General features: G+C 43.6%; 1 protein-coding gene across 1 annotated transcript in view; it reads right to left on the bottom strand.

Annotated features, from left to right (window-relative positions):
- LOC124998921 (collagen alpha-1(XII) chain-like) overlaps positions 1–19,620 on the bottom strand; it is a 94,782-nt gene that overhangs the window by 48,324 nt on the left and 26,838 nt on the right. The window contains exons 15-27 of the mRNA XM_047573558.1: positions 18,590–18,782; positions 17,195–17,319; positions 14,139–14,288; positions 13,918–14,037; positions 13,451–13,615; positions 13,216–13,362; positions 11,649–11,791; positions 8,692–8,821; positions 7,112–7,251; positions 5,797–5,926; positions 4,471–4,607; positions 2,117–2,246; positions 1,773–1,912 (exon numbers count right to left, since the gene is read on the bottom strand). Of these exons, the coding sequence (XP_047429514.1) occupies positions 1,773–1,912; positions 2,117–2,246; positions 4,471–4,607; positions 5,797–5,926; positions 7,112–7,251; positions 8,692–8,821; positions 11,649–11,791; positions 13,216–13,362; positions 13,451–13,615; positions 13,918–14,037; positions 14,139–14,288; positions 17,195–17,319; positions 18,590–18,782 (1,850 nt within the window). The remainder of the gene's footprint in view (positions 1–1,772; positions 1,913–2,116; positions 2,247–4,470; positions 4,608–5,796; positions 5,927–7,111; positions 7,252–8,691; positions 8,822–11,648; positions 11,792–13,215; positions 13,363–13,450; positions 13,616–13,917; positions 14,038–14,138; positions 14,289–17,194; positions 17,320–18,589; positions 18,783–19,620) is intronic.

Genomic DNA, 19,620 nt, shown 5'->3' on the forward strand with positions numbered 1-19,620 from the left:
AAACTTCTCATAAAATCTCTAAATTTTAAGCTGTACTTACTAACCCCACATATAATTTTTTAGAGCGTAAGCTGTGTAGAGACAGGATTTGAAAAACTCGGCTGTTTCAATGACAGTTTCTTTGTAAAAAAACTATGAACGTCCTCAACGTCTTTATCTATTCTCCGTGTTGTCACATGGTTTATGTGCATCCGAGCTTTAGACTCCACGTCCAATATTCAACTTCCCACAACGTTAAATTCATTTAATTTTCCTTGTTTCTTTAAGTTGATTTTTAAAGCAAATTTAAATGAACTCAAAATGTTTAGAAATCATCTGTAAAACATTAAAATCAGTTCAACAATTCTTCAGTGAATTTTATAAGTTAAACAAATTTAACGAATGACTTCATTTTCAGAGGAAAAAGTCTAATTTCCAGAAAAAAAGTCAAAAATTTGAGAAAAAAGTTGAAATTTTCAGAGAAAATTGAAATACAATTTAAAGACCTATAAAACTGCTTGTTTAAGTGTCTACTCTCAACTGTCAACCTTTTTTTTTCTCTCATAATTAATTTATTTTTCTTGAAATTACATTTTGACTTTTTTCTCAGAATTTCCAGTTTTGTTTCTGAATCAGTACGATGGAAAAAAAAATCTAGATCCTCTAATGTTTCCTCAGGGTTTGGCCCTAATACTCTACTGTAGGATTTGTTTTATATTTCTGTTATAATTTCCTTCTTTCTTTCTTTTTTCTTTAGCAGCTAAATAAACAATAATAATAATGTCTTGAAAAAGCAAACGATGTTTCTTGGACGGCGGCGTCGTCTGCAGCGACAGTAAACATCTGGTTTCAGTTGCTTCATCCGTGTCCAGACGGTGAATTTCGCCTGTAGCTCAGCAAAGAGTTTCCTTCCTCTGATTAAAAACTGAGGAATCAAATCAAAGTTTGGTCTAAGGGGGATCGGACACACCTGCAGCAAACCCGCCGCTCCACCGCGACGCTTGATTAAGTGACGGTTAAATCTGTCATTCAGCAGAAATGTGGTTTGAGATTTTATCTGAAGAAAGAAACATTTTAAGAATGATCCATTACGGCTTCACGGACGCCTTCAAACTGCCAAACCTCACAGAGCTTAGTTAGCGGCTACGCCAGGACTTAAGTAAAGACATCCAGTTCAAACAAAGCTGCAATAGTGTTCTCTTTGTTTCCTTCTTCTGGCCCTTCAACGTCGTCTCTGGCCTCACATTCATACGTACGACACAAAAATCTGTGAATAGGATGAAATCAACACCAGTCTCTTCGTTTAGCTCCAAATGTTCTCAGTCTGTTTTTGTTCTGTCGAAGCAGGAGAAGACGCAGGAATCACACATTTAGCTGAACTTTAGCTGTTAAATGTTAGTTTGGGACTCAGTCTCCTGGGCCAATCAAACCGTTTGGGGGCGGGGCTTCATGTGGCGACGGACAGAAGGGACGTGGAGTTGAATTAGTTCACAGCTAAATGTCTCTGAGTGGTCGGAGGACTTGATTTTTTGTTTCTAGTGCTTGAAAAATGGCTCATAATGAAATCCAGATGCCGTGTTACCAGACTCTGACTCTGACAAGAAGCGAGTCCATCTACCATAAAGCTGAAGAACAGTTCTCAGTCATGTGCGACTGATGTGGAGCCAGTTTCAGGTTGAAGCGAAGTGAAACCTGTGGCTGACTTTTAGTTTCAATGAGGCGCTGGACTGAGTCCAAACACAAACGGTGGAAAAGGAGAATTTAAGGACCAGTCTCTTTGGTTCTTGACTTACAAACTGGTAGTTGTTCTCGCCCTTCTTGGTCCAGCCGATGCGGTAAAGGGCCACGTCGGGGGCCCCGTGCTCCCAGGTGGCTCTGAACGAGGTCTGGGTCACCTCCGAGAACTTCAGGTTCTTCGGAGCAGGAACCACATCTGTGCACGGAGACAAGAAAGACGACAGAGTTAGAGTCTCTGCTGTGGGTCCTTTCATAAAAACCTGCACTGAGAAACGGACCTTTACTTTGATTTCATGTGTCTCAAGGAAAGAAAAGAAGACAAAGAAGACAAAGCAGCATCAGAAGAGTTTTGAGCCTCTTCTGCCGGTTAAATAACAGGATAAAGACCGAGAGTTCAGACCTGTGATGGCGTTTCCTAGCATGGTGTTTCCGGGTCCCTCGTCGTACGTTGGCGTCACGGCCACGTCGTACTCGGTCTGAGAGATGAGGCCGGTCAGAGGCAGAGTCGTGACGTCACCGCTCACTTCCACCTGCAGGGGGCGAAACATAGTATCACTCACACCTTCACCATAACCACAGTTTGATTCATCTTCCTTTCATGTTCATGTGATAATCCCCATGAAAATACATCACTGCCTCCTAAACTTCTCAACTCTCAGGTCAAACTTTGTTACAAGAATTAAAGAAACTCAAAAATGATTGTTTCATGGACATGACTTTTAAAGCTGGAAATCCAACAAGATCTTGATATGTGCTGATAACTAAATGGATCTTGAGCTTAATTTGTTGAACCCTGATGCTCGTTCCATATCAGCCACGTTAAAGTCTGATGTGGCAGCGCCAGCTTTTTCAGAGCTTTTTAGAGTTTCACATGTGGATTTAAAATATTCAGCTCAGATGAAAGTGAAGGAAAAAAAAAAGGAGGCAGGCTTTGAGAACGCTGACACGTCTCTGCAGTTTGGGTTTTCCATTTCAGGGTTAGAGTTGCGTAACGTCCACAGTGAAAAAAGAAAAAAGCCCAGCAGTCAGCAGGAACCAATCCAGCCTCTTCTTCTGCGGCGACTCCAAGCATTTAGCTGTAATCCTTAAGAGGAGTGGAGCTAGTGCGTGTCATCCATCACGACTTCCTGGAAACATCCCGCAGGTGTCTGCCGATGGCACCTTTCAGCTGCAGATTTGTCCCAGACTGTTTGTCCTGCGCTGACATCCCGGGGAGGAATTATGAGGACAGAGCGGAGCTGGGATGATCCAGTCAGGCTGGGCTGGCGGCCTCAGCGACGTTCCTCTGCCAGCAGACTTCTTTTCTCATAAGCATCAGCCAACTCACGACACGACTGCGCCGCCACCTTCACGCAGGCCTCAGCGCTCTGCTGGTTAAAGTCACCTTCTAGTGACCTCGTGACTGATCTGAGCCCATTTTTACACGGTGACGGAGGAACAGCTGATTCCTGCCACAGATCTCTGCTTCAACCAGTTCCACTTCGCTGACAGAGACGATCAGATTCCTCCTGCACAGCCTCAACCAGGCGACGTCTTCTCTATCTTTGTCTTAGCTGCAGATCAGGAACATTAAACCTGCCTCTTAGAAAGAAAACTCTAGTGACATTCACAGAAGCTGCAGGAGCATTCACATGGTGCATGGAGCCAACAGGAAGTAAAACTACTGGACCAGAGGGAGTTGGAGCTCAACAATCATCTGTAGCTCAGGTGCAACTCCTCCATTATGATGGAAGCCATTAGCAGTTAGCTCAACAATCAGCTGAATCAGAGGATGCTGCTTAGATGAACCTTGGTGGTGCCTTCATGAATCAGAGGATGCTGCTCCCACTCACAGGTGAGGTTTGGCTGTTAACAGACTTCAGGTACAGATGTTCCTGATAAAGACCGAGGCCTCGTCTGTTCTTGTGAAATGTCATGAGCTCAAATATTGTGAGACAAGCTGAAACCAGGCTAACGTGTTTGTAGGACGTGTAGGTTTTTGAGGATCTGAAGTTCAATTTGCTTTTATTCAGCTTGTTTTTCTTTTTTGGACGACTGAGGCAACAAGTCTGTACTGATCAGAAAACTGTCAAAAACATCCGACATACGTTTCTAAGAGGAAACGTATAAGTTTCTAAAATCTAAAGATATATTCATAATACGACGATAAAACAAACTTTTGGCCTTAACCTCCTGAGACCTGAGCTTTAGTTTATATTGTTAATTTCTCCGTAATTTGGGACCAGTCGGACCTAAGAGCGATAACAACTAGGCATCATTTTTGAACAGGAAGAAGTTTTTGGAGAAACGATGCCATTATGTGGATTATTTCACTATATATTATAATAACGTCACCAGTACGTAACAAAATATAAAAGTGAACGATGATGAATTCCCAACGTCTTCAAACAAGTATTTGCTTTTTATAGCTATGCAAGTTATAGCTCGTTACTATTGATGGAAGTTGTTACGTCTGCATCATAAAAGTTAATAAAACATAAATAAACTATTTTCATCTGTAAAATTTTATGAGGCTTTTTACATTTTTGCTCTTTTGTCATGTGATCGTCGGCAGAATGAATTCGATGAAACGTTTCTTGTCATGTTTTTTTTTTTTTCACCAGTCGTGAGGATTTAAATGAAGCAGAAGAAGCTGCCACAGTAAAACTTAACGTCCCCATATGAGGACGCAGGGTCTCAGGAGGTTAAAGTTACTGTTTTCATCCCCTTCTAACTGATCAGAGACACTAGGGGCAGATGAAACCCCGGCTTTACCTCCTTCAGGTCTCCCTCCTCTGGTTTGTAGGTGATGACGTATTTGCGGACGGCCCCGGGAGCAGCGTCCCAGTTCAGCTTCATGGTGCTGTGAGTAACGTCGGTGATTCTCAGGACTCCTGCAGGAGCCAAGGGCACTGAGGGAGAACAGGACGGGACGACAGTCAAAGCTTTAACCTTCCAGACTGAACTAAAGAGAATAAACAAAAAGCATTTCACATCCCAGCGTCACTGACGGTATTTTTGTGGAAACATTAAAAGACGTAATGGGGCCAGGAACAGATTGCTGTTTGCTTTGTCTTTTTTGGTTCTGCGGTGCATCTGTTTTCTATCTATAAGTTCTCAGTCCAAAATATAAACTCCAGCATGTGGGAGATGAGATCCAGCTCTTATAAAACAATCGCTGACAAGAAAATAAAACTGTTAAATTCTATTAAAGCTTTTACCTTTCCTCAAACAAACAAAAAGTTTAAAGGTTGGAGGTTCTGGTTAAAATTAGGCAGAAAACACGACAGTGGTTTTGTTCCAAACACGCAGACGTTTGTACATTTCCTCTGAGGCGGATCCTTAAAATCTCGAACTTAAATCCTTCCGAAACAGTTTGATGATCACGTTAATGCATTTCAGAGGTCTGGTTCTGAGCCGCCCTCAGAAACGTTTGCAGAGGAAAGCTGCTCTGGAGTCTCTCCGCTGGGAACTGATTCTGCTCCTGCAAACATCTGCTTAGCCAATCAGGTTGAGTGGGCGGAGCTTAATGTGCTGATGGACAGTGACACCTGAGAATCTCAGACTGGCTTAAGGCATAAAGTCTTCAACATGGGGTCACAGAGTCTTTGGTTGATAAGACATTTTACATACATGTATATATACTGAATCTCTCTGTCAGTTTGGGTCTTTGACCTGAAAAACGTTGACGTTTAAGGATTAACCAGTCGATGAGGAGGTATTTTTCTCTTAGGATCGTTTGAAACACGCCTCTTAATGAAATCCTAATGTCATGTTCGAGCGTGACACCAGGACGAGCTGTGGGCTAATGTTGGTGTCGTGGCCAAACCACATTTCCACAACTCTCGCATTCGTCACCTGACGAACGCCGCGTCCAAATCATTTTCATTATTGGAGAAGCACTTACGAAGCCAAACAAAGAACTCGTTTCATGACCAGAATTTGATCCATGTGGCCCAGTCACATGTGGTGAGTCTTGAACAGCTGTGTGGCTGTTTTCATCTCAGGTCAGTGACATGTGTGAATGTTTCATGCGTTGGACGCCAGAGGAAGAGTTATGGACGCCTCTATCTAACACCAGCATGGTGAAGCGTTACGTACGGGTGGCTCCGTTCCCCTCCAGAGGGTCGCTGGCAGCTTCGCCGTACAGCGCGTAAATGGTGATGCCGTACGCTGTGTCAGGAATCAGCTCCGTCAGCTGGGTGCTCGTCTGGTCTCCTCCAACACGAACCTACAGGTTCCACAGCAGAGGAGACACAGCTTATTGTTTCAGAGAAAGTCCAAGAGAACATGTGCAGAAGGATGCTACAGATTTAACGTCGTCACCGTTCATTTTATTACAGATTCCCTGCAGAACACTATATTTCCATAACTATGCACGTAAACATGTACGTTTGGACGTTTTTCCTGTGTTTGGGGAATCTGAACGCAGATTAAGCAGTGAGCTTCCAGCTTTGTGTCAGCAGCTAAGAATCGTCCCTTTCCCATGAAGGAGGCACATAAAGAATTGGTTTCCGCTGTTTGGTGTGAATCCAACTAGAACTGGAACTGGAACAGGCGAAGATGCAGATCTTATTAAACACAAAACCAAATTTCTGCAGCTTTCTTAACCTCCTGAGACCCTGCGTCCTCACACAGGGACGTTAAGTTTTAGGTTTTACTGCAGCTCATTCTGCTTCATTTAAACCCGTTGTCCTCGTTAGTGGACGCTTCAGTCTGCCATGTATTGGCAGCAGAGGGTCGGTTAAAAACATGATAGTGGGTGGATTCAAAACGGGACGACGAACAAAACCCCATTTATTGTTGTTAATGTTTCTAGTTTGACATGATCCGCAAATTTAACAAAACAGCAACGAGCTACAACGTCACTAATTAGCAAGTACTCGTTTGAGGACGTTGGGACTTCGTTGTTCTGTCTTTGCTCGATGTTTAGTTTTTATACGTCTTAGGTGCGACTGATGCCAAATACCGCGGAGGAATTAAAAATGCATAGCAAACAAAAGCTCAGGAGGTTAAAAAAGCTTATATTTCAAAAGTTTTGTAGACACATGGTTGAATTATTTTACCCGGAGGAGAGAGTTTGAGCGCTGTGCCTGTTGTAGTTTAAGCGAACAGGGGAAACATCTAATGCTCGTGGAGCTCATGCGTCTTGGGTGATCTGATCACAAGCACAGATGTGAACTAACCCAAAGCGCATTAAGATCCAACGGTTCGTGCTACGTTGGGAGGCGGCCTGGGGCGCTTTGTGTTTGGCAGTGGGATCCAATCACAAGTGGTCACTCCAGACACACGCAACGCATCCCAACACCAGATGGGAACTGACATACATTACTTACAGCTGTTCACTGAGATCACTCATCTCACGACCGACTCATTCGACAAACCAAAGTCCTCACACTGCGTTTCACCACTTTACCTCTTTCTCGGCGTCAGCGCCACTGACGGGTTTGTAGAGCAGCATGAAGCCCGTGGCACCGGCCGCCTCGTCCCAGCTCACCGTCATGGTGGTCGTGGTCTCGTCGTAGACCTTCAGGTTCCTCACCGACGGCAGCGGCACTAAGAGGACGACGACAAAACCCAGATTACCAGGCGACCTGCTGCTCTGCAGCCTCCCGTCAATTAGCTACTGGTCGTTACAACAATTTCAGGATTGTCTGAAGAAGACAAACTACTGGAAACTGTACACGCAGTAAAATATTTGGAGGAGGTTTTGGCACAAAAAGAGAATAATGATGCAAACAGACAAGCAGTAAAAGCTTTTAAATCCCGGGATGTCCCAGAGAGATCATATAGTTAAGGTCAGGCTTCTGGTTTTAAGGGATATTTTTATGGGCTTGTTTGATTTCTAAGGCAACAAGTAAACAAGGAACCTGCTTTCTTCAATGGTTCTTCAGAGATTAGGAAAAACCAGGTTCACACGCGTTTCTGGGGATTTTTGACCTCTTGAATATTGTAATGGAAACACTGGAAACACCTAAATGAGTTGTGTTCTGTGAACTCGATTTAAATAAGGTCGGGGACAGAAGAGATTTTAGTCTTTTTTTCAGATGCTAGTTAGCATCAACTAGCGGGCAATGACGCTAATATGATGCTAACATAACACCCTAACAGGGCATGGCACTAAGTATGGGAACTGACAGAGAAAGCAGTGGGTGGATGAACCATTTCAACACCATAAACATGTGGTTTGGGCTTTTTAAGAGCGTGGTTTTAAACAGTGAGTCCTATCTGTGCCAGTGAGATCAATAAAGGATATCACCACTCTCACCAACAGCTCAGACACTTTGAACGAGTCTGAGTTTGAGTCAGACGGAAAGGCAGCGCTTCAAGATGGACACCATGTCCTGACTGAGAGTTAGTGACCGTAAACGAAGCCACAGTGATCTAATGGCGGCTGGCTGCCGTCCGACTGGACGACTACAGAACAATTCGCACATTTCACTACGAATAAAGCAAAACATTAAAGGACAAATGAGCAAATAAAAGCACTTAGAGACGTGCACTTAACACGTCGTTAAATTATATCTGTTTGTTTAAGATATACGCGGAGGCCGCAGGGCTCGTAAAATAACCCTTTAACGGTGTCGAATGGTGCAGACTGACATGCGCTCAGAGCATTGCATCATGGGACGGTTCTCCAGCTCAGATCAGATGATTCATTTAAGACGTCCAAACTGAGACATTGGACCCGTGAATGGAATAACCAGCTTTTACGAAACGACCACAAAACACCAGAGATGATGCTACGATATATTTTTAGACAGTGTGACATATTCAATAAGTTATAGTTCTGGAAAATTACATCTGTCAGATATTTAAAACAGATATTGTTTCATACATATACTCATATACTATATCTGTTTGCATCGCATGTAACATATTTATCTACCTTACAGTACTTTTATTTTTTACCCCCTTGTTGCCTGTAATTCCTCCTCTATTAATCCTGAGTTTTGATGTTTGGAGGAAGAAGCTGAAAGAGGTGAAGGGACTCACGCGTGGTCTCGGTGCCCTTCAGGGGTTCGCTACTCTCCTCGCCGACCACAGAGTAGACGTTGACCAGGTACTCGGTCAGAGGGCTCAGGCCTTCCAGCACCACGGACGTCACCGTGCCGTCGACCAGCATCTGGAACCACAGCGGACAGATGATCACTCTGTTCTCTGTGGTTTTCAGGAAACAACTACACAAACAAGCTCATGCATGTGCTAATGGGAAGTTAGCACCGACCTGTCTTGGCTAATGGTATTTAAATCCTCTCAAACATTATTAAATAGCAGCTAAAACACAGTCAGAGGTGCATGAAGTGACGTCCACATCCTGAAACCTCACACAACGTCCACACAAGCTAATGCTAGCTTGTTCAGACCAACGTAGCGACTGAATGCACAGATAATTAAAGTCTGCGCAGCTGAAACTGTCGTGCTGCGTTTATGAGCCGGGGGAAAGTCCTGGTTTGGGACGTTCAGCTTGGCTGCTATAAACTGTGTCACGTTCCAGCTGAAGAATCAATCCCAAACACAAAGGGGCTGCAGAGCGGAGCAGGAGGCGGCTGAAAACATCTCAATCTTCTCAAGTTATTTGTGTCTGCAACTGATTAAGCTCAGCCTCTTCCAATGGAAATCAAGTCTTCTCAAAAATGAAGCTTAGTTTGTTTTATTTTAATGTAGCATCCTGCCTGATGGAGGCGCTCAAAACAAGCTGACTTCTATCAGAAACCAGCGGAAAAATGTCTAATATTTAGAAAAAGCTTTGAGGCTAAAGGCTTCTTTGGTAGCTGGAGCAGATGTGCTGGATGAGATAATGTAAAGAAGAATGATTAAACAATCCTGAGACCACAGATGTTTTTTTACGTAAAGTAGCTCTAGAAATGGCAGACACCATGTGGATTTCAGGTTATTACATAAGACTTTAACTTTAGCTTCTCTTACAGGACTCGATCGTACAAATAAATCATTTTGCTAGCGGACGTGCAGCAGGATGGAGTGAGCAGAGTTCTGGCGTTTGTGTTGTGATTGGAAAATGTAAAACACTGCATCGCTGCTGCAGTTTAAACATCCAGATCTGTTCGCAGAATTCAAGCTGTAAACTTAACGTTAACGACATATCATTAAATATCCACGTCCTGAAACGTTGCAGCTGCGTCTGAAGCTCCAAACGCAACGTCTGCAGAGGCTAACGCTAGCTTGTTTAGGCTAATGGGGATTTAACTCACATCTGTTCAGATGAAACTATCACAAGCTGCTGGGAACGACAGCATATTCATTACTAATCTCTATTCCTGTGTCATTGCTTTATGCAATGATCCGTGCTCCGTTGCTATGCTAACTCAGGAATCGCTCGCTGCAGCAGAGAGAACTTGTGATGCTAAGCTAAGCGGATCCAGCAGAAACCAGACTCTGATAAGGGTAAAGACAAAGCTGAAGGAATGGAAAAGGCCCAGTGCTGTTTGTTTTTAGAGACAGGCCTGACAGGAGGTTAAGTGTAAACTCGATACAGGTTCAAAAAAAGCAACTGGGATCCAGATTTTTGTCGCCGAGGGCCAAGAAAATCAGGATTTTGAATAAAATCCAGACTTGGTTTGGAAACACACCCACGAGTCATTTACCAGACAGGACCAGGAAAATACCTGGTGATTAAACAGCTGCAGGGGTTTGGTGGTGGGGGGGTGGATTTAAGTGGCAATTAATCTGTTTTTGTGTATCTGACAACCTGTCATTATCTAAATTGATAGGAAGCTGTAAACCTCACAGATCTAAACCCGACAGAAGAGCTATCTGGTCCCGTTTAAACCCGGTCTAATCGGAGCCAAAAGGAATTAATGAGAGATTCAGCACGAACACATGGAAAACACAACAGAGCAGATTCTTCTGGTGGAGTTTCTGTGAAATGGATCAATTATCTCCAGTCTTTTGACCATTTAAACCTGGAACAGTCGAATCAAACAACGATGATATAAGCAGCGTTTTATATCAGAACCAGGCCGGGAATGTGAGAAAAACACAAAGAGAAACTCTCCTCTGTCTTTATCACAGAGGCGAGGAATGTGTTCAAGGTGTGCAGTTATTTTAGAGACTTCACTGAGTTATTTTAGGGAGAGATCTCTGGAAATAGTGACCGACTCTGTGCTTTATTTAACGCTATTCAAGCAAATGCTCTAAATAAAATAAATAAATAGATAAAACCTAAAAATAAAGAGCATCGATGCAGTTTCTATGTCTGGGACAAATGGAAAGACTCTCACATGGTAAGTTCTGATTCATTTTAGAGACAAAAACTCAGATTAGACCTGAAACCTGGAAGGAGATGAGGAAGGAAGGAAGGAAGTAGGGGAAGGAGGAAGGAAGGAAAGAAGGGAGGAAGGAAGGAAGGAAGGAAGTAGGGGAGGGAGGAAGGAAGGAAAGAAGGGAGGAAGGGAACAAGGTAGTAAGTAGGGAAGGAATGAAGATAGAGGAAAGAAAGGAAACAAGGTAGGGGAGAGGATGGAAGAAAGCAAGAAAGGAAGGAAGAAAGAAGGTATTAATGAAAGAAGGAAGGAAGGAGGGGAGGAAGGAAGGAAGTAGGGGAGGGAGGAAGGAAGGAAAGAAGGAAAGAAGGGAGGAAGGGAACAAGGTAGTAAGTAGGGAAGGAATGAAGGATAGAGGAAAGAAGGGGGGAGAGGATGGAAGGAAGCAAGAAAGGAAGAAAGAAAGAAGGTGTTAATGAAAGAAGGAAGGAAGGAAGGAAGGAAGGAAGGAAGGAAGGAAGGAAGGAAGGAATCAAAGAGGGAAGAAAGAAGGAAACAAGGTAGAGGGATGATGGAGGGAGGAGGTAGAGGAAGAAGAACTGAACCCTAGAAGCTTCCATCCTCAGAGTGACGTCATGTCCTGGTTCTAGTTCAGATCAGGTCCTAGGATCTTTTTAACGACCAGACGTCTCGTACTCGGGTTCGGGGACGTGTTGGGGGTCGTCTCACCTCCATGGTGGGTCCCCCGGACACCATCACGTAGGTGAGGCGGTATTTGTCCACGGGGCCGTCGGGGCCGGTCCAGGTGGCGCGGAAGGAGCGGTGCGTCACCTCCGAGGTCACCAGGTCGGTCGGCGCCTCCAGTTCAGTGGCTGAAACGGAAAAAAAAAGGTCCGAATGTGACTCAGCACGTCAGAAGTATTTCACATGTGAACCCTGACGCCACAAATCTGTTTCTGCACGGCCGTATATCTCCGCTTAAAGTCGCTTTTCTGCAGCCGTAAAATGTTTTTCTGCTTTGGCTCCTAAAAGTGATTTACAGGCCGAATGTGGACGCCTCCATCAGACTCTTGGATTCTGGGCTGCAACATCTTTAGATGATCATTAATAATTGAGACTGAAATCTACCCACAACTTCATCATTTCAGTCAAGTTGATCTTCAGCTTTTCTGCTTTGGAAGGAAGAATTGATTTGTGAGTAATAAAACACTGCTGCCAATCCCGTCTCTCTACTTGTCCCTGCTCATTAGCCTCTTATCTTTTATACGAGCTAAAAGCAGCTGCACCAGGAAGTTCACCTCTGCTTAAGAGTTACGTCCTCTTTCATGCGCTCGGCGACTTTCATGCCGTCGACCACCTGAAAAGCCAAATAAAAAGCTGCAGTAAAAGCCCAGAAATGTATGGTTGTCTGTCCTGAAAACTGTGGTTTTGCAAATTCCGGAAAAGCAGAACTTTCTGAAGCGGCAAAGTTTCCATCTGACCTCCAGCACCAGTAATTACTGAAGGTGTAAATCTGACTAGGTATTCAGAGAATATGCAAGAGGCACAGATTCAGTCAGGAAAGGAGCTGCATCCTGAACCGAGTCCCGTCCAGAAAATAAATCTAAATCATTTACTTTCATAGGAGTAAGAATGTGCACGTTAAAGGGAATCTTAATGGAAATGATGACAGTAAAAACAATCAGGAACTAACTACCTGAACCTTATAACAAATGTCTTCATAAATGCTAATTTATCCATTTATTTCCATTAATTATCGTCAGTATTTAAAGTGGATGTCAAATGTCGACATGATATTTACAACATAATTGTAATAAACTCTTGTTTTAATCAAACAAAGAAACTAGTGAAATATAAATCTAAGTTAGAAGCACCGCTATTTGTCCAACAAGATCACATTTTTAGTTTTACTTGGCTAAAAAAAAGACTAGATTTGTGGAGTAGTTGGGTAAAGCCACTTGGAAATAAATAAATGTAAAACATTAATTAAGTTTCACTGTCTTCTGTCTCTTTTTCTCTTTATAACAACCTATATTTGGTAGATTATAGCCCGAAGCAGGTAATGTGGATGAAAGTTGCAAAGATCTGTCCGGCCAATCAGATTGCTTGAGGGCGGGGCTTAATCTGACAGACCACTGACAGCAATAGAAGAATTTGTCAGGTATTTAGTTTCTGTGACTGGTCGGAGCTGGAGGATCCATTTTTCATGCAGATGCATTTAAAAGATTTCTTTGTGAAACGCATCATCACATCATCGTCCTGATCCATGTGTCTGGCTGTAGTTTGTGTTTCCTACCTGAGCCCTTGACGCTGTTGCACAGGTTGACGGTGAGGTCGTCCACGATGTCCATCATGAACTGGAAGTCGTTGACGTTGTACATGTGGATCTCGTCCGGGTCGGTGGCGATGGACCTGAGCTCGTTCTCGTCGGCGTTCTTCACACCTGAGAGGAGGAGGTGGCGTCAGTAACGTTCCTCCAAACAGAAACGTCTCCGTGAACGTCTCTCGTCTCAAACGAAGCGCTCGCTCACCGATAGCGTAGAGCTCGATGCCGCTGTCTCTCAGCTTCTGCGAGTTGAAGATGATTTCGTCCTGGGACTTTCCGTCAGTGATCAGGACGCCGATCTTCCGCGCGTCCGACCTCAGCCCCACGTTGGGGTTGAAGTTGTTCTCCAGGATGAAGTTCAGGGCCAGACCTGCACGACAGCGAGCTTTGCTTGAGTTTGAGTTCTGTGATTTAATGCAGGATAAAACCAAAGCAAAGCACTTCAATAAATGGTGTATTTAGCTGTGTTCTGAACCCTTAAGCCAAATAAACAGAATAATATCACCTTTACTGTGGAAAAGATTTGTTTAAAATTGTCTGAAAAAGGTTAGCGTGAGTTTGCTTCCCTGGTCGACCACCTCCACCCTCTGCTTTTACTTTTACTCCATGAATGAGTGAAAACTCCCCTTAACCTCAGGACTTCGGCTTCATGTTGAGGACTTGACCTCTGACCTGTCATGGTGTTCCCTCCTTTGTACGGCAGGTTGCCCACGGCGTCCAGCAGGGACTTTTTGGTGGCGTGGGCGTTCAGGTGCCACTCAGTTTTCGGGTCACCGCTGTACTGAGTCAGAGCTGCAGGAAGTAAGAAGGAGGAGGCACCGCGTCAAACCAAAGAAACACCAGTATTTGCCACCGGACGTCTAAATGCAAACGCGTTTGATCTGTTGCGTTACCGATCTGGACATTGTCGGGGCCGATGTCGAACACGCTGACCATGCGAGAGATGAAGTTGCGGACGGTCTTGAAGTTGATGCGGCCGATGCTCCAGGAGCCGTCGACCAGCAGCACGATGTCGGCCTTGGCTGAGGTCTTACACTGAGTGTCTGCAGGAAGAGGCGAGCAGGAAGTTAACCGTGCACCTGGTACGTAACGGGAGCCCCGCCCATCACACATCAACCATCAACAAGACCAGAGAAGAAGAACAGAGGTGTCGGAAAAGAGACAGAACTGAGGAGAACATGACAAAACAACCACGGTCGTACAGATGTTTGTTTTACAGAGCATTACATAACACAAATCATTGGCTCTGGGAGCAGGTTGCGTAACAGCTTGTGGGTCTTTTTCCTCCCGGTGTCGTCTGTTTTTTTTATCCAGCAGTGAAGCCGCCCCGTGGTCTTTTCAGGCCTCTTTGACACCGTGATATACGAGGGCCTTCGGTTCGGCGGCTGTTATTGCACATTCCTGCTGCAGGCACCTGTAGGGGTGAAAAATGGCCGCTCGTCCGGTCGTCCGGGACGACACGCCCACAGATTAAAAACCAGGGCGCTGGTCGTGCAACTGAAAACATGTCAGGAGACAATGGATGTTTGTGTGTTTTCTTTTCAGCAGGCTGCAGAAACAGACGCTCAGAGTTTGAGAAGCGCCGGTGAACGAGAATAAACGAGAATAAACGAGAATAAACGAGAATGTCACAAACGGAGGCAGCTCCTTCTTCTGCACACGGCGACTCGATCCAGTGTTTCTGAGTACGAGCAAATAAATATCCAGCTCAGTCTGACAGCCGGGAATAAATCACCGGTGTCCTGCTCGAATTCTGAACTGTTGTTGCACTCGAGTTCAGGCCAGTCGACGCTCAAGCCTCAAGTTATTTTTTCGAAATTTCAAAAACGCGCAGATGTTGCACCAGTTTGACGTTTGCTTTTTTTCCCCATTGATTTACATGCATTGGATTAAAAGATCCAGTTTGTATTTCATGACTGAGTCGACTTCATGAGTACAGTGATAATCTACATGAAACTGAAGTTTAAGTCAGAAGTTTTAAAGTGTCTTTATTACTTGAAAATGCTTAAATATTGTCATTATTTAAAGAAATATGGAATTTAAATCCTTATTTTCTCTATAAACATGTTTTTTATTCAACCAAATGAAACAAGTGACATTCATATAAGTTTAACTGTAGTTTAGAATTGAGTTTTTTATGATTTTTTACTATTTATCTTTTAGTTTCATACGCAGTCACCAGCATTTCTTCTTGACTCGAGCTTTTCCATGTGTTAACTGTGCTAAGTTTCCGCTCGAGGAACAGAAGCTCCTGAAAACTCAGAAATCATCTCGATGTGGAGCTGAGATTAGTTGGTTAAACTATGATTTCTGCGCGTTTACATATGGTAACAATTTTGAGTGAGAATAAGTCTCTGTAGCGTTTTTAAAGCTTTGTTTTTAATTATAAATGTGGCGTCATCATTTAGCAGCTGTTACTACCAGTCACAGCCCACGGCCTTGAAATCCAACTTCTATCTGTTTTAATTTCCGTCAAATTTTCTTCTAGCTGGAATCATAACATGTAATTTAATAATAATAATAATAATAATAATAATGATAATGGAAAGTTGCTGGATTTCTCTCTCTTGGCTGTGAAGTTCAGCCACTTTGATCAAAGCCGAGGATTTAAAAAGGACTAAAGGACTCAGAGGCCAATGAAAATGAGCAGCACATGAAGCGTCTGTTCCAGAGCATATGGACCTGTCAGGACGTCTGGACTGAAGCCTGCTCCAATAAACGAGGATCTCACAGTGGAACCTCTCATGGTGGAACATCTCGCTGGGCGGACGGTCGCCGTGTCCAGGTCTTATGAGAAGCACAACATTTTCCTCGCTGCCTGAAGCAGCTAAAACCTCTGGGTTTTAATTGCAAGCAGAGCTGATTTCTGTAATTCCAGATGAAAAAAAAAAAGGGGGGGGGGGGGTTATATCTTCGTTTGCATGACTCGAGAAACATTTGGCCAGCAGACGCTGAGCGCGGTAGTAAATCTATGAGGCTAATGAAGACACATGGGGAAGCCACCAAAGGTCAGGACATCACAGCGAGCACAGCGCTGCTTCACAGTTTCATTCGTTTCTGCACAAAAAAGACTCGAAAGTTCAGTGGATTTTCCTGAAAAGTCCTGAGAGTCGACAAAGAGAAACCTAATCAAACACATGGAACAGAAACACTACACTTGTACATTTGTTTATCCAGGAAACTGAGCCAATATTACATATCAGAGACTTGCACCTCGAGGAGTCCAAGTTAATTTCAAGGTCGAGAAGTGTTTCCAATCAATGTGATGAGCCTCAGGTGCGGCTCGGTTCCTGGTTTATTCGCAAATAAATCAGCGATTTGTCTCAGACTGAGTCAAAAAAAAGAGTTGTTGTTGCTCATCCGGCTGGAAAAGGTTCCACAAGCATCTCTAAAGAGTCTGGAAGCCACAGATAATCCACAGGAGTGGTCCACCAACAAACATCACTCCCAGAGGAACCCAGGGATTAGAAACTTTTACAAACCTTTGTGAAGTCACAGCAGATAAGGAAAACACACAGGCAGGTAATATTGGCCCATTGTCCTAAATAAACAGATTCAGATTTGTTTCTCTCCGTCTACTTTCAGGACTTTGTGCTGGAGTGTTGGGAGGAAGCAGTGGGACACGTCCAACTGGGCATTTTATGAGTGTTGGTGTCAACGCCTCAGCACGTCTCTGACATTAGCATGATCATTGTGCTCTATGTTGCTCTCCACAAGACAAGAGGGCGTCGAGGAAACGCAGGCCAAGCAGCTCCGATTCATTTATACTAATCGCAATCATCTGCGCCGAGTCTGTGATCCCACACAGATACTGACACTAATTCCCTTCGACAGGGAATAATTCAGCTCTGTGGCTAATCAAGCCGGTGCTTGGATGTTAGACCAATTAGAGACGATCAGGAAGCGTCTGGTCTGCAGGCTGCTGTGTGGTGTGATTATCAGCTTTTACCAGAAGGATCCACAGGAGGAGGCTCAGGGTCGTCAGACAGCGTCGTCTTCTCCTCTCCTGCCAGAGGCAAACTCTCGCCTCCATCAAACATCCCAAAGACCGAGACAGAGTATTTGGTTCCTGCCCTGAGGAACGAAGAGGGAACAACATGAATCGAACCGAAACAAATCGAATCAAATCAAATCTAGTCTAGACTAATCTAGCCTAATCTAATGTAGCTAGCCTAGCATAGCTGAAGCAAACTGAATAGAACTGAGTCGAGTCGAGTCGAATCGAGTCGGATGGAATGAAACCGAAAGGAATCTAATCTAATCTAATCTAATCTAATCTAATCTAATCTAATATAATCTAACCTAATCTAATCTAGTCTAGCCTAGCCAAGCTAAAATGAATCAAGTCGAGTCGAGTTGAGTTGAGTTGAGTCGGATGGAATGGAGAGGAATCTAATCCAGTCTAGTCCAGTCCAGTCCAGTCTAATCTAATCTAGTCTACTCTAGTCTAGTCTAGTCTAATCAAATCTAATGCAATCTAATCTAATCTAATCTAGTCTAATCTAATCTAATCTAATCTAATCTAATCTAATCTAATATAATCTAGTCTAGTCTAGTCTAATCCAGTCTAATGTAATCGAATCTAATCTAGTCTAATCCAGTCTAATCTAATCTAATCTAATCTAATCTAATCTAATCTAATCTAATCTAGTCTAGTCTAGTCTAGTCTAATCCAGTCTAATCTAATCTAATCTAATCTAATCTAGTCTAGTCTAGTCTAGTCTAATCTAACCTAATACAAGCTAATCTAATCTAATCTAATCTAGTCTAGTCTAGTCTAATCCAGTCTAATCTAATCTAATCTAGTCTAGTTTAGTCTAGTCTAGTCTAATCTAACCTAATCCAGGCTAATCCAATCTAATCTAATCTAATCTAATCCAGTCTAATCTAATCTAATCTAATCTAATCTAATCTAATCTAATCTAATCTAATCTAGTCTAGTCTTGTCTAGTCTAGTCTAGTCTAGTCTAGTCTAATCTAATCTAATCTAATCTAGTCCAGTCCAGTCTAGTCTAATCTAGTCTAGTCTAGTCTAGTCTAGTCTAATCTAATCTAATCTAATCTAGTCCAGTCCAGTCTAGTCTAATCTGATGTCTGTCTAGTGAGATAGATACTTTACAGCTTATTCTAAAATTTGGATCATCTCCACAAGTCATGCCACACACACAATAAACAGCTGTTCCTAGTTGTCATTCAGGCAGAGATCGGCCATGTTGGCTACAGATAGCTTGGTAGCTATTTGATTTATTTGTATGTGTGCTGTATCCTTGACACCTAATGGCACTGAATGTATATAATGATCATGAATATCAGTCGATGTGTTGACAAAGGTCAGTGCAGGTACCTGAGTTCCTCCAGAACCACTGTATTATCATAGGGCCCGACCATGAGTTCCCCCAGGTCCACGTCGTCCCCCGTGGGGTGAAAGGTGACTTTGTAGCCCCGGACGTCTCCGGGGGCGGCGTCCCAGGACACCCTGAAGCTGTTCCTGGTGGGCTCGGAGGTCTGGAGGTTCCTGGGGGCCTTGTAGGGAGACACTGAAAGGGAAGAACCCGAGCAGGAACTTGAGGACAAACTCGTCCAGAGCTAAACCTCGACACAACTGCAACTCTTGGCAAAGGTTTTAAAGATCAGCCACGCCACATTCAAGCCACTTTCTCATTAGTCCATAATACAATTCCTTGAACCCGGTGTGAACCGTTAAGAAGCCCAGTGTTCATGCTGTGTGGTTAGTAGCTAGCGTGTGATTGAGCGTGTGTTTTGGTGGTTTTAAAGGTGCCGTGTCTCTGCAGGTGTGAGGAGAACTCATCTTAACAGGTTGCTTAAACTTGAAGTCAGTCACTAAATCAAGATGATTTTTCAGGAGGCAGGAGGGGGAGTGGAAAAACAGAAATCTACAATTTGGATGATATAATCCTGTTTGCTTCCAAGGCTGTATGACCTGCAGTAAGTTTTTTTCTTGAATCGAGTGATAAAGTCATAAATCAAGCCAGCGGTTTCCACTTCTTTCGCAACAGTGACAATCAGAGAAAACAGCTGGGACACTATGAGGAGGAGGTCAGTGCATCTTATACTGGTCCTATGATTAGAGGATCTGATCAGGGTCACACATCATACCACTAAAACCATGGGGTCAAATTCATTTAGGTTCAGGGGGCACATACAGCTCAATTTAATGTCAATCGGGTCAGAACACATTTAATGAACTGGTCCTTTTCAAAAGCTTTTATCAGCAACCTAAAAATTTCTTAAAATAATTTATTGAACAGTTACTTTTATTGAAAAACTGCAGCGTTCTAGGTCATTTTCACACTTTGCCAATTCATCCTGTGGCCAGATTGGACCCAGATCAGATTCTGCAACAGTACAATAAAC

The sequence above is a fragment of the Mugil cephalus genome, chromosome 21 (genome assembly GCF_022458985.1).
Source record: "Mugil cephalus isolate CIBA_MC_2020 chromosome 21, CIBA_Mcephalus_1.1, whole genome shotgun sequence".
Classification (NCBI taxonomy): Eukaryota; Metazoa; Chordata; class Actinopteri; order Mugiliformes; family Mugilidae; genus Mugil; species Mugil cephalus.